This window comes from Dasypus novemcinctus, chromosome 25, assembly GCF_030445035.2.
Source record: "Dasypus novemcinctus isolate mDasNov1 chromosome 25, mDasNov1.1.hap2, whole genome shotgun sequence".
Classification (NCBI taxonomy): domain Eukaryota; kingdom Metazoa; phylum Chordata; class Mammalia; order Cingulata; family Dasypodidae; genus Dasypus; species Dasypus novemcinctus.
Window position 1 is genome coordinate 10,083,500 of NC_080697.1, and position 27,375 is coordinate 10,110,874.

General features: G+C 47.4%; 1 protein-coding gene across 1 annotated transcript; it reads right to left on the reverse strand.

The window, feature by feature from the left end:
• Positions 1–205: 205 nt before the first annotated feature.
• Positions 206–26,324, reverse strand: MATN3 (matrilin 3). The gene is made up of 8 exons (XM_004468818.2): positions 26,147–26,324; positions 20,944–21,510; positions 18,345–18,470; positions 17,238–17,363; positions 12,131–12,256; positions 9,374–9,499; positions 3,884–3,994; positions 206–1,144 (listed from the first exon to the last, which is right to left on the reverse strand). The coding sequence occupies exons 1-8, from the start codon at positions 26,322–26,324 to the stop codon at positions 1,089–1,091; spliced, it is 1,416 nt and encodes a 471-aa protein (XP_004468875.1). The 3' UTR covers positions 206–1,088.
• Between the last annotated feature and the right edge of the window lie 1,051 nt (positions 26,325–27,375).

Sequence of the window (27,375 nt, forward strand, 5' to 3'; positions counted from 1 at the left end):
AAATCTCATTCCGTCCTTTGACAAGAAACTTATATATTCAAAATAATTGGTAATTCAATCAGTTTAAGGAAATAAGTTTAATAGACAAAATTGATGAGTCATACAAAAAGACATGACAGTAACATAAAACGATAACTTGTTTATTGTACTAAAGATAATACAAACCAAAAGAGGAATTGAGTAATACACAATTTAATGGGTGGTTTTATTAGTTCTAAAAGTTATGTTTTAAGGCTGAAAAAAAGATGTGTATCAAATATATAAATGAAAAAAGTTAGGCTTATTATTAACATTAAAAAGACAACATACAGCTCTATGACTTGTTATAGCAATATTTATAAACGTAATTTTATCAATTGTTTCCTAAAGCAAAACCATAAACTAATGCATGATCGTCCTTGGTAAAAAGTTACAACACGTGTAAGTCACAACTAAACTAGTGCTATTTCCTTATACATTTCTTTCTAATTTCAGAATGAATTAAAAGTGACTGTAACGTTCAATTGATCAGTGTTAACTGTTTTTAGATTGTCTGTATTACAATACCCTGATCACAGCTTCAATAGTACTCCAGCTAAAACAAGCAAAAAACAAAGTGTTAAAAATTTTTTTCTAAATTTTATTTACTTCAATTATGTAAACTTTTTTGTATGTACTTTGTACAGTTTACACTCTCAGTAATAAGACTGGTTTATATTATAAATACTCTCAAGAGAAAATAGATCAACAGTTTCCACTGTGTATATATGGTTATCTTCCTAATATAAACATTTGAAAAGTAAATGGTGCAATTAGTAGATAAAGAAAGAAACATTAAAATTTTCATTCTATTTCCTGCCAACCATTTCACAGTCACAGTCTAAAGACACTACAGTTTGCTTTCAGTAAGAATCTGTGCATTTATTTCCTTGGGAAAATGTTGCTGATTCTCCTGAAAATCCTCATACTATTTATCCAGTAATATTCAAGAATTTGTAATGACAAATTATTAGCTGGTACACTGGAGATACTTAGTAAGTACCCGGAAGGATGAATAAGCTTGAAATACACCAAACTCGCCACATTTCCAGGTGAAAAGTCTAAGCAACTTAACGATGTATTTGTCCATATTCATTTACTTGCAACTTCTCCAAAATGCCATCCAGTGAGCGTTGTTAAGGCCAGTACCATTTATGTTTACACATCAGTAAGGTAAACTGTCAAACTTATCTCAACACAAAATGAAAGAAAACATTTAGTTCTATTTTAAGGGAAAGAAGCACTAAATTGTTCTCTTAGCAAAAGTCTAATTTAATCTAAAACTCAAATTCCATTCTTCAGAGACCATGATATAAAGCAGTACACTTCAAATGTTTTTGCTTATATATCCCCCAAAATAATTTTGGCAAATAAGTGCTCTTATACTTATTTAAGTTATATGAAAATCATTGCTATAAGCTTAAGTAGTAAAAAGAATATAATTTCTGATACAGTATAAATATGGACACTTCTAATTAAATTTAAATCTGTCTTTAAAATGTGTTCAATGTGTTTTTTTTTTTTTCTTTTTTGAGGTACTGGGGGCCAGGGATTGAACCCAGGACCTCATATGTGGGAAGCCGGCACTCAACCGCTGAGCCACATCATTTTCCCTGAGTTGGTTTTATCATTTGTTTTGCTTGTTGTTTGGTGCTTTTGTTTTATTTTTTGTTTTTTTCAGGTGGCACTGGGAACTGAACCCAGGACCTCCCAGTTAGGAGGCAGGCGCTCAATTGCGTGAGCCACATCCACTCCCTCCACTGTGACACTAATGCCATCCTGAACTGATTCCTACTATCATCATTATCTAACATAAAATTCTTAAAGTAAAAATGCTTGTATTTCCTTTCTACCTTCCCCACAGAATTTTATTCTTAGAGTCTTGGAAATCTTGATCACTGTTTTCTGCTCTTCTGGAATAAACTTATACAAACAACAATATATAATGGGTATATATGTATATATATTAAACAGTATATTTAGTTAAATAAATTGTAAGTTAATATTTGAGACCATAAGGCCTTGAATTTTAAAAAATCATCTGGGGAAGTGGACTTGGCCCAGTGGTTAGGGCATCTGCCTACCACATGGGAGGTCCAGGGTTCAAACCCCGGGCCTCCTTGACCCGTGTGGAGCTAGCCCATGGGCAGTGCTGATGCGCGCAAGGAGTGCCGTGCCATGCAGGGTGTCCCCCACGTAGAGGAGTCCCATGTCCCATGCACAAGGAGTGTCCCCGTGTGAAAAAAAAGTGCAGCCTGCCCAGGGTGGCACCACACACACGGAGAGCTGACACAAGATGATGCAACAAAACACAGATTCCTGGTGCCACTGATAAGGATAGAAGTGGTAACAGAAGAACACACAGCGAATGGACACGGAGAGCAGACAACAGGGGGCGGGAGGGGGGAAGGGGAGAGAAATTTTTAAAAAAATCATCTGGACTGAGTTATCATTTCCACTATTATTGTGAGCACATAATTGATCTAAGCAACAAATAAATTACTAATTTTGACCAAGAAATCATTAAAAATAAAAGGTAAAATTTAATTGGAAAGACATCTCTTCATTGGCTGGATTGGGGAAGCAGTGTTTATGAAGCCTTGATGAAAGGAATTGTTCATTTGTCCCTTTGACAATCTGGAGATTTTACTGTTCCAGGAATTGCATCTTCTATAAGACTCAGAGTAAGTGAGAAATATATGTCTATCTTGCGTAAAATTAGAAGAATGGTGATACTGAAACAGGAGATGGGATAAAGGAATGCCAACTGACTCCAAGTACTGTTTTAGATAAATTTAAGGACGTGAAAGATCTGGAAAGGGATTCCTTTAAAGCCTTCTGTGCCCCTCTCTCTGCATCCTCGTAAGGTAGACCTACTGTGGACTGAATTGGGCACCCCAGTCTGGACTTGGTCTTGGTGTGCGCCCTGGTGGGTGTGGACCCGATAGGACCTCTCCAAGGTGTTCCTTCAGGTAAAGGCCTGGCCCCCAGCATCTGGTTGGGCTCCCATCTAATTGCTGGAGCCCTTTGTAAGAGAGTGAAAGGCAGGTGGAGAGAGAAGCAGAAGCTAAAATCCAGAAGAGAAGGAGGGGACCTCCCCATGTGACAGAAAAGCAAGGAACCCCAAGGACTGCTGGCAGTCAGCCCTCAAATGCCACAGGCTTTGGGGAGAAAGCAGCCTTGTGCTGACCCCTTGATTTTGGACTTCTCCAGAACCGTGAGCCAATAAATTCCCATTGTTTAGGCCAACCCACTGCATGGTGTTTGCTTTAGCAGCCAGGACACTAAAACACCTACCCCAATTCGCATACCCCTCCTATACAGGCCCTCAGAACAGTTCTTTAACTTGAGCTGTGCAGAGAAAAAGTACTTTTCCTAAGCAACTCCTTTGGCTAAAAAACTGGTTTTGAAAGTTTATGAGACATAACTACGTTAAATAATGCAATCTGCTTTTGGAACACGTGGACAGCTAAAATGTACAACTGTGTAATCTGAGATATGACCCCCTATTACTCAGCTGATCGTTTTGTACATGTACAGATTCTGAACTAAGAAAGCCACAGGAAGGCATCAGCATGACAGCGCCATCTGTTACATACCTGCTCATCTAGGAGCATAGAGAGTGGAAAAGCACTGGGAAAGAAATCGGAAACTTACATTAGCTATTCAATGAGTGAAATGGTCTATTAAATCATTTAAAAAGCACTCTGATTTATGGATTTTTTAATTATGTATTTCTACTCCTCATCTTAAAACTTAAAAAGAGGTAAGGCACTCGTCCTGTGGAATGTCCTAAAATGTTTGGTTCAACGTTAGTACCTACGTGGGCTTCAAGCAGAAGTAGAAAAGCTTCCAGAAAGGATATGTTTGCTGTTCAGTCTCTGGAGAGAGGAGCTGACCTTTTCCTGGAACGCCAGTGTGGCTGCACATCCACAAGCATCTTCAGTGGAAATGAGTCTTCGTGCCTCTTCCACGGCTGGAGATATTGACAGTACAAAAGGTACCTTATTAAGAATTATGACAAAGCAGGAAATCTATGACTCAATATTCCCCATTTTTGAAACTTACATGAAAGAATTTGTCAACAGGTATAGTTATAAGAGAAAACAGAAAGAGGAGGAAATACTTTGGAATTTTTTTCTTTATGGTTTTTTTTTCTTATTTTTTTGTTTTTTATTTTTTTTACTTTAGAATTTTAATATCACAGAAAAATGTATATTAAGAGACATTGGGGTAGCTGATGTGACTTGGTGGCTGAGCACCAGCTTCCCACATACAAGGTCCCGGGTTCAATCCCCGGCCCCAAAACCTCAAAAAAAAACTTAAAAAAAAAAAGAAGAGACTTTGGGAGAAAGTTTACAATTGTCAGAGCCTGATGGGTATGTCAGTGTTCATCATATTATTCTCTATAGTTTTGTATTGTCTTGAAATTTTCTATGATAAAAAGTAAATAATGAAAAAAATTAAAAAGAAGGCATAGGGAAGAGCCAAGTACACAGCGATAACACAATGAATCTTGTCATTCGGTGTCCTCAATAAGAAAAGGAAACAAGGAAAACAGTCCTTTATTTGTGTGGCCAAAGTGTTTCAAAGACTAAAATTAGATAATTCCCAATTTCCTATACAAGACTGTTGCTATTCTATCAAATGGCTTGAATTAAGAATTCTACATCTTACCCATAAATATGCTGGAACTAAAAATCCAGGTCTGTGTTGACAGTTAAGCAAAACACCTGGGAGAGTGACTAAGCCAACTCCTATTTCTTTCCGTAATTCAGTGAAGCAGCTTTTCCTATTCAATACTATAGCCCCTAAAGCTGCCCACTAAGAATAAGACTAATTTCCCAGATCTGAAGGCTGATATAAAATATTCCAATCAAATAATACTATTGCCTGAAGATAGGAAATGGTCATTTGCTCCAACATTTCCCCCCACATTCTACAAAGGTATGACATAGGGCTGAGGACTATATATTGACTTGGTGAAATATCACCTATCTATCTACCCAAATGTTACTGACTGATTTTGGGACAGCCAGCTCAAAGCCCATCTCTATCAGTAGATTAATTAACCAGTAAACCAGGAAATATCAAATATCAACTGCATACCCATCATTCCTGTATAGAATATAAGAGCAATATTCGGAATGCTTCCCTAGTGTCTGTCTTGCCTGATGCATCTATAAGCCCTAAGAGGGCAGAGGTTATGATAGAATTGGGCAAGTCAGTCATTTTGTAAGAGATTATTTTTAGTTTCATTTGGAACCAATTTGAGTTGACCCAGAGGGATATCTTAATTAAAATACCTCATAGAAAGATAGAAAACTGGGATGGAATACAGTTCAAAGATGGTGATGGATCCACTCACAATAGCATCAAAAAGAAGAAGATACTTAGGACTAAACTTAAGAAAAATGCAAGACTCACACATTGAAAGTCTGAATTCCAGCAATAGACATTAAAAATTTCAAAATAGTCAGGTTTCAACAAAAGTTAACAGAAAGAAACAGGAAGCAATGAACCAGCAAAAGAGAAGATTAAAGGATTAGAAGCCATCAGTGTTGACGACCAGTCCTGGAACATACCAGACAAAAGCGCTTCAAAAATAGGCCTAAATATACTCAATGAGCTAAAGGAAAACATGGACAAAGAACCTAAAGGAAATTAGGAAAATGACAGATAAACACAGAAAAAAAAATCAATAGAGAGACAGAAATTATGAAAAGGAACAAACTACAGCTGAAGAACACAATATCAGAAATTAAAAATCCCCTAGAGGGGTTCAAGATTGGAGCTGGCAGAAGAAAGAATCAGAGAACTTGAAGACAAGAGAACTGAACTCAGTCTAAGGAACAGAAAGAAGAATGAAGAAAAGCGAGCAGAGCCTAAGGAACCTGTGGGACACCATCAAGTATATCAACATACATTTTGTGGGAATCCCAGAAGGAGAAGAAAGAGAGAAAGAAGCAGAGAGAATATTCAAAGAAATAATGGCTGGAAACTCCTCAAATTTAACAAAAGACATGAATATTCAAATCCATAGAGGCAGAAGTAGATGAGAGGTTGCCAAGGCCTGGGAGGAGGGAGAATGAGGAGGGACTGTTGATGGGTTTGAGTTTCTTTCTCTGGGGGCAATGAAAATGTTCTGAAATAAGATAGTGATGATGGTTGCACAACTCTGTGAATATACTAAAAACCATTACATTATACACTTTTTAAAAGGGTAAATTGTGTGATATGGAAATTTTATCTCAATAAAGCTATTATAAAAAACTTTAAAAAAAAGAAAGCTGAAAAATGGAGCTGCAGACTTAGGTCTTACGCCTGGAAGGGAGGCGCCTCTCCCTACACAATTTCTCAGGCCTTCAGTGGGGTCCTCTCTTTCCCTGAATATCCACCGCCTTTAACATCCCCCACTCAGGTAGCATCAATTTTATGTTTCCCGATAATAATAATAATATTTCCCTCTGGGGCTATTTGTCTCCATTCCTTCCTTGGGTCATAGGGTACTAGATAAATAACAGTAGCTCCAAAAATATTTGCTGAGCAAATAAGTGAATGGCTAAACAAATAAAACAAGCCAGTCGTCTAAACCATTATTCGCCATGCTAGATTTCTCACCTTCTAGGAAGAAAAAAAATAGTCCAGCACAGATTTAGGTAGGGTGATAGGACCCTCACCTTCTCAAATTCTACAAGTAAGCGGCTCCTCATTGCCCTCGACCTCCCCAGGAAACTGATCCACACTTTTGTTCAAATAAAAAAATATTTACCAAGAACCTAGGATGTGTCAGCTGCTCTGATAGATGCTGGGGATACAGACAAGATCCCCGCCCTCTGGAGTTGGGATTTACAACCTGCTGGAGTATGAAATCACACGTCCAAGGCTCACCTCTTGACTTTTCTCCCCCCAGATCTGCTCCACACTCAGCCTTCCCATCGCAGTAAAAGCATCCCACCCCCCCATTTTCTCAGGTCAGAAATTGCAAAGGCATCCTTGGTCCTCCCCGCCCCATCCCACCCATCCCACCCTGTTCATTCTACCCCCAAAGCAGACCTTGAATCTGTTTGCTTCTATCCTATCACGACTGTCACCATCCCAACCCAAGCCTGGACCCCGGCAGGAGCCTCCTGACTGCTCTCCCACTTCTGTTCTCCGCACTTTGGAGGGACTTTGAAATATATAACTAACCACTTTACACCTACGACAACGGCTATGATAATAATCCTTTTAAAAAACAGAAAATAAGTACTGATGAGGATGTGGACAAGTTGGAGCCCTATGCACTCCCGCCCGCACCCTCCTAAGGGAGGGTACGATGGTGCAGCTGCGGGGGAAAGCGTGGCAGTTCCTCCAAAAGCCAAACACCGGAAGGCCATGTAGCACCACTTCCACTCCTAGGTGTATTCCCCAAAGAAGAGAAAGCTGGTACCCAAACAAACACCTGCGCACGCAGTCACAGCAGCACCCTTTACAAAGCCCAGATGCCCATTAATGAATGACTGAAAAACCGTGCCTTGTGCAGACAACGGAATATTACTCAGCCATTAAAAAGAATGAAGTATTGAGGCATGCTACACCATGGGTGAACCTTGAGGACATCATGCTAAATGAAAAAAAAAGACACAAAAATCACACACACTGTATGTTCCCATTTATATGAAACATCCGGACTATGGAAACCTACAGGACAACACAGAATGGTGGTTGCCGGGGGACGGGAGGGAAGGAGGATGGGACTTTGCACAACACAACCTTTGTACGACTAAATGCCCCTGAGTGTTCACATTAAAATGGTTAATTTTACGTTATGTGAATTTCACCTCAATTAAAAAAAAATGTTCCACTGCTTAAAACCTTTCAATGGCTTCCCATTGCACTTAGAATACAACGTAAACTCCTTTTTCTCAACCCAGGCTTGGCCCCTGCCTCCTCTCCACACTCTCTTGGGCCACTTCCCCCGGCCCGCCAGGCTTCCCTGCACCGGCTGCCTTTCATGTCCTCTCACCGTTTAAGCCGCTACACCGTCCTTTGCATTGCTCGGGCTCATTCTCTCCCCACCATTGCAGACTCAACCTAAATACTGCTTATCCTCTGGAGCTCAAACGTCACTTCCTCAAAGAGGCCCCCCAACCTGCGGGAGACACCCCTGACCCCCATTCTCCCAGCACCCTATTCTCTCCCATGTTGCTCTTATTTGATTTGTAAATGTGTTTTTACTTGCCTTTTCCCCCATACTCTTATCAAAACCGCATGCATTTTGTTCGTGCCTGTATACCTGGTGCTTAAATTACAGCACTATATTTATCGAAAGGATGAAGGAACGATTGAAGGAACACACACGAGTAACTACAACACAAGGTGACCTATGCGAAAAGTGAGGTCACAGTTCAATGGATGAATAAAGGGAATTCTGGCAGAAGAAGTAGCCACAGAAGTTAAAAAAAAAACAAAGCAAAACATTATTTTGTAATATCAGATTTAAATAAAGTAATTTATGTAGCACATATGTAAGTTATGAAGCCTAATAAAAATAAACACCAAAAAACCTACTTTCTAATTTAAGAAAGCATTACTGCTACTGATAAGAAGACATCATTTAAAAAGGGAGAAGATGAACCACAACCTCGGAAGATATTCGCAACAGATAAAATCAACAAAGATTTCGTATCCAGAAATGTGAAGAGTTCCTATGAATCGATGAGAATAAAACAAATAACCCAACAGAAAAATAGGGAAAGGTCATAAAGAGCATTTCCAAAATAGGAAACACAAATGACCAATAACCATAGGAAGAGATGCTTAGCCTCAGTAACCAGGAAATGGGAAAACAAAGACCACAGTGAAATACTTTACATCTGCAAGGCTGGCAAAAAATTTAATGCAGCAATACCAAATGTTGGCAAGATTTCTATTCTTGAATTTCTTTTATTTTTTAAGGAGGTACCAGGGATTGAACCCGGGCCCTTGCACACAGGAAGCAGGAGCTCAACCACCGAGCTACACAGTTCTTGAATTCTGACCATCAAAAATAGTGAGGGGAATGGACTGCAGCAAGGGATGCACACTAGAGCGTGCCGGGCACATTCTTGGAATAGCAAATAGTCCACTGTGGCTGGACCACAGGACTGAGGAAGAAGGAGCGAATCTGAAGACAAATACAATGGAAAAGAAGTCTCAAAAGACAGGATGGGAATAGATGGTGGAGTGTGGAACGCCTGGCTGAGGAGTGAAATCATTTTATTCTGTAGACAACTGGGCACCACTGGAGGAGCCCAACGAGGGGAAAGCCACAGAGTGAAGAGAGGAGAGCATTCTCCTCCCTAACGGAACAGGCATAAAGGGCAGCCTTTACCTGAGCACGTTTTCTTATCTTCATTCAAGGTGTAGCCAGGGAAGCAGTCGCAGGAGTAGGAGGTGGGCCCTTCATTCACGCAGACCTGCTGGCACCCATGGGTGCCCAGAGCACACTTGTCACGCACTGACCATTGAGTGGTGCCGGAAAGAAAATATGGACACGTTGAAATAGACAACAAAACAGACAGAAAACAAGCTTCAGGTGGAGGGTGGGGAGCGGGGGCGGTGGGGAAAGCCTCAGTGTGGTGGCAACAAAGGCTGAGAACAAACTCTCCAGTAATCGGGAACGAATCCCCCGTGTTTCAGAAGGAGCAAGCCTTTCCTTCCCATGTCTCCCCTCTTTTCAGCCTCGGCTTTTATTGCCTACACCCCTTTCCTTTTTATTTCTTGTAGACATCTTGTAAATGACATGTAGACATCTTCTCTTTGTTTATACCAACAGCACTGGGGCTGCACGGACTCTTGATTATATTCCAGAACTTACTTCAGCCTCTCCTGACACCCGTCAACACCTCCAGCTATCCACGGACCACCGCCAGCACCGTCAGCACCAAAAATAATTCATTAGGGCCCTATCTGCAAGTGAACTGAGTTTGGAGCTGCACAAAAAGGACTCCATTGGTCAAGGGCCCACTCCCAGTAGCTTACAAGGTGGACTGGGGACACGCGCACACACACATCAGCAGTTAGAAAAATAATAATCAGAAAGCACATGTTTGGGCATTGAAACACTCATTATTTACCCCAAGTACACACTTCGGGGATGAGGACAGTTTGCCCAAATTTGGGGGAGAGTAGAGACAAGTATTGCACTTTGGCCCAGGATGAAAGAAAACAGCCACCCCCCTTTTAAATGAGAAGGGCTTCCGGGGAGACACAGATGCCCCTTCTTCTGCCACTCAGGAGCCAAACCACTCTGTGCCCCTCTAACTCTCCTCTCTAATGTTCTCCCAACCTTCCGTGGCTCACGAATGCCTACGGAATAGCTTGACTTGAAAAGCAAGACCCTATTCAATGTCTGCATCAATTGCTTTTCCAACCTTGACAATAACATCCCCCTTCATGCTACAGTTCTGATATTTCCAACAAAAGGCCTAATAAAAGGCAGTTTCTTTTTTCAAACGTGCCCCCACTCACTCGCTCTGGAGGTCACTGGGCGTGCCAGTATCCCTCAGCCCCTTACCTGGGGCTCCCCATTTGCTGCTGCACCAGGGAAAAGCAAGGCCTAAAAGTGGCCTGCCCATGCTACACGCCCCTGCTCAGAAAAGCACTCGTCATCACTTTAGAGAAACACGGACTTTCCCACCCTCTCGTCTCTCTCTTCCAGCGCTCTTTTCCACCCTGTTCTTTGGGCAGTAGACAGTATAGCTTCCTGGGTATAGGCATAGCCTGGGTTCAAATCCTGACTGTGCTACTTACTGATGGAGTGTCCATGGGCAGGCTACTTAACGTCTGTGCCTCAGTTTCCTTATAAAGCCGCTATGAGGATGAAGTGAGTTACCATGTGTGTAACCCAGGAGGCAGTGAGGAACATTAACGATCTTTATCTTGGACCCTGGCCTGGAGCGGTCAGCTTTAAATGAAAATTTATTTTTTTTAAATAAAATGTTTGATTTTATTTCACAAATTCTGTTTAAATGTTTTTAAATGTTGTTCTCTGTTGTTCTCCCAGCCCTTCAGTGGCCCTGGCAGCCCAAAGCACACCCCGGAGGTGCGTAACCGTCGGAGAAGGGCTGCGGGGGTGAGACCCCTGGCTCAGTCCTACTTCCCTGAACAAGCCACCGAGAGCCTCTCCTGTCCTCCGGCTCGCGGACGCCTTTCGGAGACCCTGGCAGTGCCCTCTGCTTCCTCTCTGCACCCAGGCCTTACGCTGCCCAGAGCAGACGCTTTTGCTCACTTATCTCCCCGCAGGGCCGACCACAGTCGCTCCTCTTTTACTACCTTCGAGCTTCAAAGCAGGGAATTGCTGATCCGCCTTTCCCTTCACCTGTCATGACCAGAGCACGTAATAAATCTCTTCAGGGGAGAGGAAAATGTACATAAAATCTAAACCGGATTGAATGTGCCAAAACTAAGCACCAGTTGAGAGGCGGGCATTTCTGTGAGGAGTGTTTTTGCATTATAAAGCCCACTCTGTTCTGGCCATGGGTTTAAATCAAATTAATGGGGATTCGCAGTGCTTGACCAGGCGCATCGGCCAAGGCCCTCATAAAACGCAGCTTCATGGACCATAGATCTAGAAACTGTCAAAGAACTACCCGCTTCAGGCTTACTGGAAGGTCTGTGTGGGTCTAATTCAGGCGCTTACAAAGTCCCCTTGACAAAAAACCATCCAGCGTTAAGATGAATGCTACAGAAAAGTCCCAGGCCAAGTTTTAACTGGAAAAAGATCAGTCCAACCTATCACACCGAAGTCACTGTCCAACTAACTTCCTTGAAAGTTTCCTATTTGCTTTAAAAGTCCCCAGCGTATGCATTAGAACATTTTCCTGGAGAGAGACCTGACATTCACCTCGCTTTCTCAGATCCCCCACTCCCCGCCCAATGCCCAGCCACTCTCTGAAGTGACTTGTGTTGGCAAAACCCGGTGAGGCCACTGCTGTCTGCGCAACCAGGGCCGAGGGCACGAGCCCGGCCGCACGTCTGAACCCTGATTCTTTGGGTTACCTTGGAGAAGCTCTCGTTGGGTGAAGGGACAGCGGATTTCACTGCAATGCAAGGAGCCAAGCCAGACAGAGTGTTGCGCGAAGCCTACCTGAGCATGTTTTTTTATCTTCATTCAGAGTGTAGCCCTCGAAGCATTCACAGTGGTGAGAGCCCGCTCTGTCACGCACACAAATGTGCTGACACCCATGGGTGCCAGGAGCACATGGATCCTGAGCTGTCAAAACGAAGTCCAGGAGAAAAGAGATAAGAGGAAAAGTCCTTTTTCACCCATTGCTATAAACTGAATTGTCCCCCACACGCACCCCTGTCTATAGACCTCTGATACCTCGGAATGTAGCCTATTTGGAAATAGGTTCGTTTGAAGATGTGTTAGTTAAATTAAGGTGTAATTAGTTAAGTTAATCCAATACGACTTTTTTTGTTGCAAGAAGGGGAGAAGAGACAGACAACAGAGAGAAGATGGCCATGGGACAATGGTGGCAGAGATTGTGCCAAGGACACCCGGCAACCAGCAGATGCTGAGAAGAGGCAGGAGGGACCCGCCCCTCCGGGCTTGAGGGCGAGCAGGCACCGCCGACACCTTGATTTCAGATTTCCAGCCCCCAGACCAGCAAGAGAATCAGTTCCTGTTGTTCTATGCCACCAAGTTTGTGGTAATTTGTTACGGCAGATAAATATAGAAACCTTCTTCTTTACGGCTGGAAATACCTAAGAGGAAAACCTACCTGAAGCGGTTCAAACCCATTCATAATATTTGCTCTAACTACAGGGTGGCTGAGTTAAAGAAAATTTTACACAGGTAATAGCTGTTCGGCTGCTTTCTCCACTTCTTTTCAAAATATTGAGTGTTGAGTTTTAACAATCTATCTCATAAGCATTTTCTAAAACATTCCTTTTAAGTTTTTGGTATGTATCCTAAATTAGATGAAATTGACAGTTGTGTGGCTAATTAAACTAAATTCAGAAAACATAGATTTGCAGAGTTTGAAGAAACAGTTCAACCCTCTCTTATGATAAAGGAGGAAATTGAGCCCAAAGGAGACTACATGAGTCAGCCAAAGAGGTGCTGATGCAAAGTACCAGAAATCTCCTGGTTTTTATAAAAGGCTGCGAGGGTTCAGCCTTCCTTCTTTCTCTTAAGGCTCTGTGGTCCCAGCTTCTTCCAGGGCGTGTTTCTCTCTGGGCTCAGCTGCTCTGCTCTCTTCACGAGGTCCGCTGTAGACTATCAGGCGAATGGCTCAGCTCTCTTCCTGGGGCTCTCCCCTTTTTCTCACGTATCTGCTTCTGTGTATCTACTTTTGTCTTCTTGATTGAGCATCCGTTTATATGCCCACCAAAAGGGTGGGGACTCAAACTGAGTCACCCTAATGACATGGTCAAACAAAGCCCTAATCTTAACGTAATTTAATCAAAGATATCTCAGCTGAATCTAAGACAATCAAAGGGTATCATGCCCATAGGAACAGACTTATGTTTACAAAAACAATCAATATCTCTTTTTGGAGTTTATAACTATCAAATTGTCACACTCCACCCTCTGATTCCAAAGAAAGAAATTACAATATTTTTTTAAAAAACACCTTAAATCCTTTCAGTTAGCAATGCTAAGTACAAACTTACATCACAGGGGTGGGGGGGTGGGGTTGAATGGGACCTCACATATATATTTTTAATGTAATATTATTACAAAGTCAATAAAATAAAAAAAATTAAAAACAAAAACAAAAACAAAAAAAAAACTTACATCACAGTTATTTATAGAAATGAAGTTTGTCTTGGGGCAAAGTCCCCTCTGGTGTAGGCTTCTGAAACTTAACAAAACAATTTATCTGCTTCCAATATACAAATGCACAGACAAAGGATAAGCATTTGCATAACCACAAGGAGAATTTTGGAGGGAAACATGAGTCACTGGACCCCTAAATTTCCGAAAACCTGCAGGGTTAGATTTCAAAGTCTGAGAGTATTTCTCAGGATGGTGGTTTCTTCTCATCCTTGTGGCCTCATGGGGCCCACTCTTTCCACAGGATTGCCCAATGGCCATTTCTTGGTTCCATCCTCATTAAACATCTGGGTGGCAACTGAGCACCAGACCTCACCCTCCAAGAACGTTGGGGTGATGGCCACACTTTACCCATTCCCTGGGGTAGAGTCTCATTCCCCTCAGGAGAGTGAGGTGGAGGCAACATTCTCCCTAATCTCTGGCCTACAGGCCCAACTCTCTCAGAACAATGAGTTGGCGACCTGCCCTTTCCTAATCTATGAGGGACAGGCCCACCTCTCTCATACCCACGGGATGTTGACCTCACTCTCCTCAACCCTTGGGGAATGTGCTCCACCCTCTCTGTAGCCTGGGCCAGCAAAACTCTCCCTGAACAGCGGGCTGGAACATCTACCCTCTTCAACTGCCAGGGCAAACTCACCTTCTCTGTACACATGGGTGGGGTCCCTCTCTTGGACCAAGGAGATGTCTTAATTCCAGATCTCCACTTCCATGGTTTTCCTTTTAGAGCCATTTTCCCTTCTCCTTCTCCCTGCCATGTCCCTCTTAGTCCAGGCTGACAGTAGTTTTGTTCATACAGCTCTCTCAAAAAGCTTGTTGGTTTAGGATGCAGGAAGCAGGGGTCCAAGCCATCATACAATAGGACTTTCCACAAGTCTTTCCTGGATAACTACATTTTCAATCCTGGCTTACAAATTCCAAGTTTAGTTAATTCCTCAAATGGGGCACTATCATCTGGAGCTCAATTTCTAGAGGCTTGGAATTTCCAGAATCCGTTTCTGGTTTCTTTGTGTCCAAAAATTCAGTTCTTAGCTTATCTCATCTAGCATTTTACTATTAGCTAGCTACAAGGAGAAGTCAGTCTGCATTTTCCACATTTACCTTGGAAATCTCCTTGACTAAATGTCCAAGTCCATAATTTTCAAATTCTACCTTCCATATAACACCAGGAGTCAATCTTGCTAGTTCTCTGTGACTTTAAAACACGGATCACCTTTCCTCCAGTTTCCAATAATGGTTTCATCATTTACTTCTAAGGCCTCATAAAAAGTCCCTTTAGAATTCATATTCCTTCCAATAGTCTCTTCAAAGCAATCTAGGCCTTTTCTATCAAGCATCTCACAATTCCTCCAAAAAATGCCCCTTACCCATTTATAAAACCACACTAGCACTTTGGTATTTGCAAAAGCACCACCACACTCTTGGTTCCAAATTCTGTATTAGTCACCAAAAGTGGTGCTGGTGCAAAGTACCAGAAATCTGTTAGTTTTTAAAAAACCCTTTTTATGTGGGATAGAAACTCACAATCACAAGGCCCTAAAGGGTCCAACTCAAGTCACCATAAGAGGTACTTCCTCACCAAAGATGGCTGCCGCTGCTGCGAGGGTTCAGCCTTCCTTCTTCCTCTTAAGGCTCCATGGTCCTTCTTCCAGGGCTTGTCTCTCTCGGGGCTCAGCTGCTCTGCTCTCTTCACAAGGTCTGCTGTAGACTATCAGGCAAATGGCTCATCTCTCTTCCTGGGGCCTCTGGACCTCTTCCGTGTCTGGGCTCTCCCTCTTTTCTCACGTATCTGCTTCTGTGTATCTACTTCTGTCTTCTTGATTGAGCATTAGTTTATATGCCCACCAAGAGGGCAGGGACTCAAACTGAGTCACCCTAATGACGTGGTCAAACAAAGCCTTAATCTTAAAATAATTTAATCAAAGGCATCTTAGCTGAATCTAAGACAATCAAAGGGTGTCATGCCCATAGGAACAGACCAGTTTACAAACATAATATCTCTTTTTGGAATTCATCAATAATGTCAAACTGCCACAGAGACGTACAGACCAGAGCCAGCCTGAAAACTCAAGATCCAAATTTTCACTCTGTGCACTTTCCTCTGTACCAATAGGATATTTTTAAACTACGTTTTTAGTTTTAAACTTCTCATTTTGAAATAATTTCAGACTTACAAAAAGTTGCAAAACTAGTACGCTCTAAAATTAACATATATTGTAAAACCAATATGCTTGTATAACATAGATAGTTTAATTATTAAAACCAAGAAGCTAACATTGACATAATACGATCAACTAATCTACAGACTTTATTCCAATTGTGCCAATTGTCCCACTCGTGTCCTTTTGTGGGTCCAGGAGCACATGATGCATTACACTGTCATGTCTGCTCCGTTCCCTTCAACCTAAGACATTTCCTCAGTCTTTCTACATCTTTCATGATTTCGACACTTTTGAAAAGTAATGGAAAATTATTTTGTAGACTGTCTCAATTGGGTTTCTCTGATATGTCTTTACCATGGTTCAACTCAGGTTATGTACTTTTAACAAGAATACCCTGGAAGAGCTATTGTGTCCTCAGTATATCAAGTACAGAGATACATGATGTTCACAAACATCTTATCACCGGTGCTGACGGTGCTTTGATCACTTGGTTTAGGGGTTCTGCCAGGTCTCACCCCTATAACGTCACTATCTTTCCCTTTGTAAGGAGTAAGTGTCTTGTAGAGTGTTATTTGATTTTTTTTTTAAGATTTATTTTTATTTCTCTCCCCTTCCTCCAACCCCCATTGTCTGCTCTCTGTGTCCATTTGCTGTGTGTTCTTCTGTTGTCCACTTGCATTCTTGTCATGCAGCACTGGGAATCTGTGTCTCTTTGTTAGGTCATCTTGCTGCATCAGCTCTCTGTGTGTGTGGTGCCACTCCTGGGCAGGTTGCACTTCTTTTGCATGGGCGACTCTCCTTACAGGGTGCACTCTTTGTGCATGGGGCTCCCCTATGCAGGGGACATCCCTGCGTGGCACAGCACTCCTTGCGCACATCAGCACTGCACGTGGGCCAGCTCACCACATGGGCCAGGAGGCCCTGGGTTTGAACCCTGGACCTCCCATGTGGTAGGCAGATGCTCTATCCATTGAGCCAATTCCGCTTCCCTATTTGATTTTAAACTTACTAACTTGCCCTTAGCATTTGGAAAGGACTGCTGGGACTGGGTACATAGAAGAAAATGAGTGACACATATACACATGTGCATGTGACACAACTATGTTACCATTTCTAACTTTTATAATAAGACTGAGAAAAAAGAAAAGCCCAAGGATGACGAGAGGAAAAGAGGCCATGTGGTCTGTCCATCCGACACTGGGTGGGGAGGTGGGGAGGGAGGGAGCACCCAAGACTCCTCCCCCACTTACCTGAGCAAGTTTTCCTGTCTTCATTCAAGGTATAACCTTCGTAGCACTCGCAATGGTAAGAGCCAGTCCTGTCGTTCACGCAGATGTGTTCACACCCGTGAGCGTTAAGAGCACACTTATCATTAGCTATCAAAAGATGATCAGGACAAATGGGGACACAGGGAAAGCAAATGAAACATAGTTTAATTATAGGCTCACACCCACACCCTCACAAGCACACACACGCAGAGTGGTGAAACATGGGGCAGCTGAGCCTGGGAGCAAGGGGCCGGGACAGGAGCTGGGAACCGACAGTCTACACTCGGCTCTTTCACCACCAGCAGCCCCAGCAGGTCTCTTCCTCTCTCTGGGCCTTAATTTCATTAGCTATAAATCAAGTTAGCTCGGTTAAATAATTGCTAAATTCTCTTCCTCTCAAAACATGCTTTCTAGGATTTGAAAAAAATGGGCCTGCTTCCCTTCCTTCATGAACTTTCTGCGAATATTCAGATGCCAGATGAGTGTGGCCCCCTCTAAAGTTCCTTCTACTTCTGGATTCCATGGGCAGGTCTGGTCACAGTGAGGCAGGATAGCTTGTATTTACGAAACAAAACCCAGCAAGGTGAGCGGAGGGAGCTCGGTGGTGAGCACCTGCTTCCCACATTCAAGGTCCCGGGTTCGATCCCCAGTACCTCCTAAAAGCAAACAACAACTAAACGAAGGAAGAAACCAACTCGGGGAAACCAATAGAGCTCGGTGGTTGAGCGCCTGCTTCCCACATACGAGACCTTGGGTTCAATCTCCAGCCCCAGGACCTCAAAAAACAAACAAGCAAACAAAAAAAAAAGGGAAAATTCCAAATCCTCAAAAGGACCAAGAGTTTCCTACCAGCCCTTTCTCCTCTTAACTCTCTTCTAAGGACTAGTAATAAGTAGCCTACTAAGGCAGATCTATGTATTTCCCTACTTTCCTCCATGTGTTCCTTTTCTAAACAAATTGTTCCTGAACAGCAGGAAACCAGCCAAAAGGCAGGTGGTTGCAGAGGGTTTAGAAGTCAAAGCCAGTCCAAAACCCGGAGAGAAGGTCCCCGGATACCTTCCAATCAGCCACCGCCCAGGCAGGCCTCACCTGAGCACGTCTTCTTATCGGCATTCAAGCTGTACCCTTGGCTGCACTCGCAGTGGTGCTTGCCTTCCCCGTCGCTGACACACACGTGCTGGCACTGGTGCGTGCCCAGCACACACGCGTCAAGAGCTGTGCAAAGAAGGTTTAGAACAGTCAGTCTGGACGCCCAAGCAAAATTTCAGATACGTCCCCCCATTTCCAAAAGACCTTGCTACTCCACAAACACAGAGACAAGAAGAAAGAAAAACAAGGAAAAAAAAAAAAGACATTGCTCTCCAGGCTCATTTCGATTCGATCTTTAGTTCACTGTAAAAATCGGCTATTTGTTTTCTGCCTCTGGCTTACTAGAAATACACCCCCCCCTTTCAGCTAGAAATGCTCCTCATTTGAAACTGCAGATTTTGCTGTAGACATTCTCAGAGGAGAAACAGCACTTTGAATTTGAAGCTGAAGCCAAACATTCTGACGGGTCAGACACCGTGATGTTTTATTCAGCTTACCCACCTGCGCAAGGAAAGGATTTTTGTTCCCCAGCCGCCAGAGACGCGGAGCACAGTGATGTGCTTTCTGAAGCTCTCTGGGCTAGTCATCCGCAATCTGGTTGCCAGGAGTCCTGCAGTTTGTGCCTAAACGGAATGCACAGGCATTCCCCTGAGCCCGGCGCTCGCCGGCACTTGGGCAGTGACACGTTCGGACATTCAAATCATGGAGGACAATGCCGGTCACTGCCTCAGGAATATATGGCAGGGTCTCTTGAGTTCAAATGCAGACATATACAACGGCCTCTACTCTACAAGGAGGACGAATGCATACGCTAAACCCAGACAGGCCAGAGGAACAGGGGGGAAGGGAAAAGAAATGAGATTCCATTAGCTAAAGTGCATCTCCAGCTCTTTGCTCCTGGAGCCATTTATCCCTCATTGGAGTTTTTTTCTTTCTCTAATCGCCTGTTTTGAAAGAGGAATCAATGCATTGAGTCATTTCTGAGACACCGAGGAGGCCTGTGGGGGGAGGCTGGCACTCGTGTGGCAGGTAAGCCGGCCTCCACCGTCCTTGGCATCAGGACAAGGCTAATATTTTCCCAAGAAGGGCCTTTTCATGGAATGCTCTTTCCAACCCGTTGACTACAGCAAGCTGCCCCTCAGTCTTCCTGCCATAGAGAGGACGTTTATCCCGCAGAACAAGGAGGCCTTTTGTACCAGAAGGAAAAGATTGCCACTCACCTCTCGTTACTGCACGGGCTTCGGGCCCTACCCCGGGAGTTGGCCTTGAGACCCAACTCTGCCACACAACAGCGTCCTGACGGAAAAGTTCTCGCCCATCGCCCACAAGCAAAGGGCGTTTTCCTGGGAGACAGTAGGCCCTTTTTTGGGGGGGAAACCAGTGGATGCCAAATAGATGTTCCAAGAGCCCAAGGTGGCTTGTGAAGACCCAGTGAACTGGGACAGGAAAGAGAGGGGGGATCTAGGCCACGGCGGGCTGAGACGAGGCCAGCCCTGCCTCAGACCACGACTGCACATCCCGTTTCCTAAAACACTGGTGAATTTAGCTATAAAGAATCATTTTTTTTTAAATTCTTAACTTAGATATAAAGTTGCTTTGTCACTTACCGTTGTAATTATCAGCTCCCTTATCTGCCTCAGCCCGCCCCCCACCCAGCCTGTTACCTGATGGCAGGGAGGGACTACCTTTACCTTTGCATCATCAGTGATCAATAAATGCACGTGGAATAAACGGCGCAGCACAAAAGCCTCTCTGCTTTCAAATTCACCTGCCCTAGAAACTAGTCCACACTTGCTTGGGTAATTTGAAGGAGCGCTTCGGAAGTATGTTCCCGAATGAGAAAAAGTAAAGTTTGAGTCCCATCAATTGACAGTTCTGACCCTTGACTAAAAAATTAACCCTAACCTTGAACGGATTCGTCTTCAAGGATTTGGCTAATTCCTGCTAAAAATCCTAATTAGATGAGCGTGTTCATATTCAAACCCCATCCGAAAGGAAAGAGGCGTAGAAGGAGAGTAACAGAATAAAAAACTCAGTTTCCTGCTAGCTCACAAGCGAGCTGGAACCCTGATCTCTCTGCCTCCTTCTCTGCCCGTCCCCACGGAATCATCAGAGGAAGAGCCACATCTGAGGACGGGAGCTTGTCTAGCGCACTGGCGACCCTTCCGAGGACAGCCCCCGGGCCTGTGTCCTGCGGGAGAACAAGCAGAGCTCTGTTCAATCCAGCGATGCTAACGCTACAGCAAAAACCTGGGGAAAAAATGTCGCGGTGAGGCAGAGGGGAGAAGAGAGGTGTCTCGAGTGTGTTTGTTTGTTTCTGACTGTCAGCGAACAGCAGGATCATTGATCCTGGATATTTTCAGACCTTCACATCTCTAATGCAAACACGAAGATTTTATGAGCACACCAAGTTATATATAATGCAGCTCTATATTCCTCGACCAGCCAAGTATGTTTGCGTTGGGAGGAAGCACCAAGAGAGCCTTGCTTATATTTAAGTTTCCCGTAAAAAATTTCCACCAAAAAAAAAAAAAAAGACCCGATCTCTTTTTCTATGGATACCCAATGTCTAGCTTTCAAGTTGGAAGCGCAGACTTACCGCAAAAAGTTTGCTGGAACCTGGAGGAGAGTTTCTCAATGACCCCGTAGGTCTCCACGTAGAAGACGTGGTCGTCCAGGGGCTCGCTGGCGATCACCTTGAGGGACTCCATGTCGGCCCGGTCCACGCCCACCGCGAAAAGCTCGATCCCGGCCGCCCGAGCCCGCGCCGCCACCTCGGTCACCTGGTCCTGGGGCCTCCCGTCCGTCACGATGATGGCCACTTTGGGGATGTTGGAGGCAGACCCGCGGGCCCCCGCCTCCACGGCGAAGGCCTCGTCCATGGCCGTCTGGATGGCCAGGCCTGACATGGTGCCCGTCGACAAGGGAGCGATGCGCGCCACGGCCTGCTTCAGGGACCGCCTATCCGAGTAGGTCTGGAGGCTGAACTCGATCTTCACGGTGCTGGCGTAGTTCACCACCGCCACCCGCGTGTCCGCCGCCCCGATGTCCAGGGTGTCGATGATGCGGGAGACGAAGGTCTTCACTTTGGTGAATTCCAGCGGCCGCACGCTCCGGGAACTGTCGATGATAAACACCAAGTCCAGGGGCCGGCTCTTGCACACACCTGCAACGAGAGCGGTGGAGAGCAGAAGGGATGAGGCAGCGATGAGACCACCACCGAGAGGGGACAAGCCTCACACCCGGAGAGCCCTGGAATTCGAGATGCCAGGTGAGGCGGCGGACTTGGCCCAGTGGATAGGGCGTCCGTTTACCACACGGGAGGTCCATGGTTCAAGCCCCGGGCCTCCTTGACCCGTGTGGAACTGGCCCATGCGCAGTGCTGATGTGTGCAAGGAGTGCCCTGCCACACAGGGGTGTCCCCCGCGTAAGGGAGCCCCACGTGCAAGGAGTGCGCCCCGTAAGGAGAGCCGCCCAGCGCGAAAGAAAGTGCAGCCTGCCCAGGAATGGCACCACACACGGAGAGCTGACACAAGATGACACAACAAAAACAAACACAGATTCCCGTGCCGCTGACAACAACAGAAGTGGACAAAGAAGAACACAGAGCAAATAGACACAGAGAACAGGCAACCGGGGTGGGGGGTGAAGGGGAGAGTAATAAAAAAATAATCTTTAAAAAAAAAAAGATGCCAGGTGAGGCCACGTGGCCCAAGCCCAACAAGCCCCCTTCCTGCCGCCTTCCCCAAAACCATCCTGCCCGAACCTTCAGGATTCCTTAGTGGGAACCCAAAGAGAGGGTGAAACTCCCCCCAAATCCTTCATCTGTGGACTGGCTGAACCCTGAGATTTCACTGAGAACCTCATTGCTCTCCGTAAAGCTTGGCCCCCACATCCTCAATTCCTAAGGACGATTACAGCGCTCTCTCGGGCACCGCGGCATCTGAAGCAATGGGGCAAAGTGGCCCTGGACTCTCAGGCCAGGGCCACCTCGCCACAGACCACCCTGCCCAGGCTCTCAGCCCCTCAGCAGCGGCGGAGTTTGAGGTGGGGCACCCTGATGCTTTTACGGTGATGTCTTCTTTTATCCACTTGCAAGGGGATGAGCACTGCTCCCGAGGAGCCCTCAGTTCTCCAACCATCTGGCCATTCATTCGTGTTTAGTGAACTCGGGGGCCCAAATGGTCCTGAGCTAGGTTCTCGGGAAAGAGGGATGACAAGTGAGTCCTTGTAAGCACATCTCATTTTAAGAAGCAGAGACTGTGAGCAGTTGTCTAGCCTACAAGCACCCATCTTGGTCACCTCTCCTTCATTTATTCACCCCACAGATAGTTTTTGATGGCTACCTCATGTGAAACCCTGTGCTACAAAGCCAAATAAACCAGATCCCCCCCGCCCTAATATCTTTATTGCACGGAAGCACCTGGCACACTGCAGTAACATGACAGATTTTAGTTTTCATCTCTTCTTTCTAATCCTGTTTGCCCCAACTCTGTTCGGCACAGTCATTAAAACCAAGCCATTAAAACCAAGTCCAAAAGTCAGGACTGGCTAAGAGAGAAGCCACTTACTCACTCAAACCTCGTTCTCAAGCCACTTCTTCTCTCTCAACACACACACACGAACAGCACATGTATAATGACAACAAAACCACACACACACACACACACACAGTCCTAAGTGGAAATGAGATCCCTGGGTGTGAGGCATCAAGCAGGGCTCCTTCCTTATAGGGGGCTAAGAGCTGATGATACTCTGAGAAGGCAATTTACTGGGTGAATAGAGAAGAGAAAAAGAGTGCGGATAAATTCCTAGGCTCTGAAATTTATGACAGAAAAAGCCCTAGCCTGGACCTGGGGCAATGCCTCCATGTAGCTTTCTTTTCCAAACTCAGAATGCCTCTCCTGGTTTTATCCTGCGGCCTGGAGTATTCAATTAAGAAAATAACATTTCCCTCCTAATAGCATTCTAGAGATTGCAGGGCCACGCTGCGAAGCGGGGCGTGCAGAGGTTGTCTTTATACCCTCTTTACAGATGAGAAACCCGAGGTTTGGGAGATGGAGAGGCTGGAAAGGGCTGGAGCATGAACCGGCCTCTAGGTTTCCTGACGGCCCGGCTGGGGGCTTCCCACTGCACCATGATCTCCCACTCGGAGGCAACATTTTCCACCTCGAAAATCAACATTATTGTCCTATGTACCTAGTGAATACCCTGCTTGTTGACTTTGGAGCCACCACCCTGAAATACGCGGTGTGCCGTGTTGTTAGTTAAATCAAAAGGAATTAAAAGTCCCTTTTTTGGGTGGTGGACTTGGCCCAGTGGTTAGGGCATCTGTCTACCACATGGGAGGTCCGCGGTTCAAACCCCGGGCCTCCTTGACCCGTGTGCAGTGGGCCCACGTGCAGTGCTGATGCGTGCAAGGAGTGCCCTGCCACGCAGGGGTGTCCCCCGCATAGGGGAGCCCCACGCGCAAGGAGTGTGCCCCGTAAGGAGAGCTGCCCAGCGCGAAAGAAAGTGCAGCCTGCCCAGGAATGGCGCTGCACACACGGAGAGCTGACGCAGCAAGATGACGCAACAAAAAGAAACACAGATTCCCATTCCACTGACAACAACAGAAGCGGACAAAGACGACACAGCAAATAGACACAGAGAACGGACAACGGGAGGGGGGGAAGGGGGGGAAGGGGGGGAAGGGGGGGAAGGGGGAAGGGGGGAAGGGGGGGAGGGGAGAGAAATAAATAAATAAAAATCTTTAAAAAAAATAAAAGTCCCTTTTTCTTAACAACTCCAGAGTTTCACATCATCCCTGTGATTACCATGGAATCAAGAGCAAGGCAGAAGAACTGTGTGGAAAATCCTCCCTGGAGATGGCTCTGGGAGTAAAAGGCGTAAAAGTTGAAATGCAGGATGATACGAGCCCTCCTTACACTCAGCCATGCTTTCCAGAACTCCCCAGGGCTGCCCTAGTCGATTCCCAGGGCTCCGTCCTGACCACGAAATATGCGTGGCTCTTTCTTCTCCTGCTATGGGGGTGTGGCAGGCACAACAATCACCCCCCAAGATGCCCAGGGTCTAACCCCTGGCTACCTGCGTATATGTTGCTTCACCTGGCAAGTGAGGTTTTGCAAGGTGTACCTAAGTGGAAGACCTCGAGAGGGGGAGGCCGTGCTGGATAATTCTAAAGGCCCCTGGCATGGAAGAAGGGACCAGAAGGGGAGGTCTGAGTCTGAGAAGGCAGGACTCACCCCAGGGCAGCCTCTAGCACCAGGAAAGGGCAGGGAAGTGGATTCAAGCCACTAAGTTCATGGTAATCAGCTACAGCAGCAAAAGAAAACTAAGAGCGGGGCAGGCCAGGATGGTAGGGTGTTCTGAGAGCTTCTTGTTCCTTCCTGGTTTGGGACCTCTTGTCACCAGCATTCATTCCTTTTGCACCTCACTCCCATTTGCTAGGGAGCAGCCATTTAACTCTCAGGCACAAAGAAAGAATCTAAATCTCCTAAAATGTTCCCATACTCACAATATCACCAATTTCAGCAAGTCCTGGAGAAATAAAAGCCCACCAGCAAAGCCTAGCCATTTCCGCTTGTGAAAAGGAGAGCATTTGGAAGAGGATTCTCTTTCAAGATCAGGTTTGGGTGACAGGCAACGAAGGACCAGTGAAGTTTAAGGGGACACGGCCACCCACCGAATCCTCCTCCCTCTCCCAGCCCCATTCCCAAGGGAGGCGGGTCAGGTTAACACACCCCAGGCCTGGCCCCGAACAACCAGCTGGCTACTAGCTGGACTTAGCCCTGGTGAACCGCAGCGCGCCCTGCCTCATGGCAAAGCTGTCGCCATTTCAAGCCTGGCCCTCCGGGACGGGAGTGGAAGGGTGCTGCGCTCCTTCTCTCCATCCTCCTTCCTGGTGCAGCTGGGACGGACCGTGCACAGCCGTCTAAGGCCTGGATGAGACAGAAGCCCTCAGCATGCCTGGCCCGGGGCTTGTGCGTGAGGACGATGAGATTTGATTGATGCACACCACACCAAGAGTGTGGGAGCTGGCACAGAGAGCCTTGGCTTGGGATTTTGGAGCCCTGGGTTTGACTCGCCTCCCCTTTGATAAGCCTCAGTTTCCCCAACTGTGCCGTGAAGGGTAGAGTCAGATGCTCTCCCCCCTCTGCTGCTCCCAGAGCTCGGCTCTGCCTCAGTAACCCACCAAACAGGGAAATGGATTTATTCCCTCAAAGAGCCAAAATGCCTTGGGTCCTTGAGGCACTGAGCTAGCAGGGTGGCTGTGGGGCCCAGTGGGGCCCAGCTGAATTCCGCAGGGGCAGGAGAGCAGGGCTTGAGACCAGCAGGGCTCCCCGAGGGGCCAGGGGACCCAGGGAGCTCCTCGGAGGTCCTTCCTGGCCTCGCCCCCAGGGCAGGGCCAGCCCCCCGGGCTCCCCAGAGGCAGCGCGCGCCGACCTGGGGAACGAAGGTGTTGGGATTTCCAGCGCAGTCCCCGTGCCGCTGCCCCGGTGTCTGCCCACAACGCAGGGGGACGCGGCTGGCGTGTGGGTGCCAGGAGCCCCAGTCCGAGTCTCGGCGCCGGGGTGGCCCTGGGCGCCCCCTGCCTTCCCCGCGGGACCCTCGGGTGGCGCCGGCGACCGCGCCACGGCCTGGCTCCGGCGTGGGGCGCCGCGGCCGCGTGCGGTGGCCGAGGTCCTGGCCGGGACCCTCGCGCCCAGCCTCTCCCTGCCCCTCCCGGGCCCGGCCTCCCCGCGTTGGCGCCCCTGGGTGCGCCCCGGGCCGGGGCCCTCCTGCCCGCGCCCCCGCCGTACCTGCGCCGCGGGCCCCGCCGGGCGCCGAGGAGGGCGCGCGGGTGGCGGCGGCGGGGCCGGGCGCGGCGGCGGGCGCGCGGCGGGCCGGGGAGCCCAGGGCGCCGGGGCGCGGCCGCAGCAGCAGCGGCAGGAGCAGCAGCAGCCCCGCGAGCGGGCGCGCGGCGGGCGGGCGCGGCATGGTGCGCGGGCGGCGGGCTGTCGGGCGGGCGGCCGGGCTGTCTGTCCGGTGGCCGGGTGCAGGCGGCCCGCGCCGAGGCGGCCGATTTAAAGGTCCCGCGGCCTGGGCCCCGCCCCGCCCCGCCCCGCCGGCCACCCACCCCCCCGCCGGGGCACCCCGCCCGAACCCCGCGGAGCCCGCCGCCAGCGTCCCAGGGGCGGCCGCGGAATGTCTGCGGCGCACGGGCCAGCGCGGGGCTCAGCGGCGCGCCCCTGCCCCGGCCCGAGTCGGGGCGCCGGGCTGGGGGGCCCCTGCCCTCGCCCGCCAGGCCGCACGCCCCTCGGCGGTCTCCCTCCTGGCCGGGGCGGCCCGGCCCCCGCGCCTCCGGCCAGCTCCCCGCCGCCCCGGCCTCGGGGCTCGGTCTCCCCTCTCCCTCTCCTGCTTGGCCCGGGCTCAGAGCCAGCAGAGGAGATCCAGCTCCTCACCCCACATTCTCCTCCCCAGCCAAGAAACCAAAGATTCGCTGAGGGCTCTCGGGTTAGTAACCATTTTTAAAAAGGGTCTCAGGGACCCCCAAATTCCAATACCCATAACTATGTCAACTTGTGCTCCTGGAAAGAGAAAGTCAGCGGCCAGGCCCCCGGGAGCCGCCTGTTGGCTGCGAGGACAGCCTGTACCCCAGAGCCTCAAGAGCGCCCCGCTACAGTCATGCCCGCTCTGGAAGGGGGGCCACAGCAGCACAGGGCTGGAGGCTGCTGGGAGGCCTCGAGGACGCCCCCGTCGGCTGGAGAGAGGCGTGCTGAAAGGGCAAACGCGCAAGGGCCCAGGATGAGTTAGAAGAGGGAGACAGGGAAGGCTGCCCCCCAAAGCGGAGGACCTTCGAGCTGGGCCTAAAACCTGACGGTGAGCACGCGTGCCAGCACCCCTCCTCTGCTCCTCCTGTTTCCTCTATTGCCCCCCTACAGTCCACCCTCCACCGAGCACCCTAAATCACTTCTCTGCTTACACCTTCCAGCTTCACTTCCTGCAGGAGCCAAACTGCTTTCCATAGGTGCCGACCCCCTCACCTACC

What these genes read in the sequence shown, in the direction of transcription:
- MATN3 (XM_004468818.2), bottom strand. Translation starts at nt 26,324, where the DNA reads ATGCCGCGCCCGCCCGCCGCGCGCCCGCTCGCGGGGCTGCTGCTGCTC. An exon ending in CGGCGGGGCCCGCGGCGCAG is followed by an intron (nt 21,511 to 26,146) that starts GTACGGCGGGGG and finishes CTCTCGTTGCAG; the next exon opens with GTGTGTGCAAGAGCCGGCCC. An exon ending in AGACAGGAAAACTTGCTCAG is followed by an intron (nt 12,257 to 17,237) that starts GTAAGTGGGGGA and finishes TCGTTTTGACAG; the next exon opens with CTCAGGATCCATGTGCTCCT.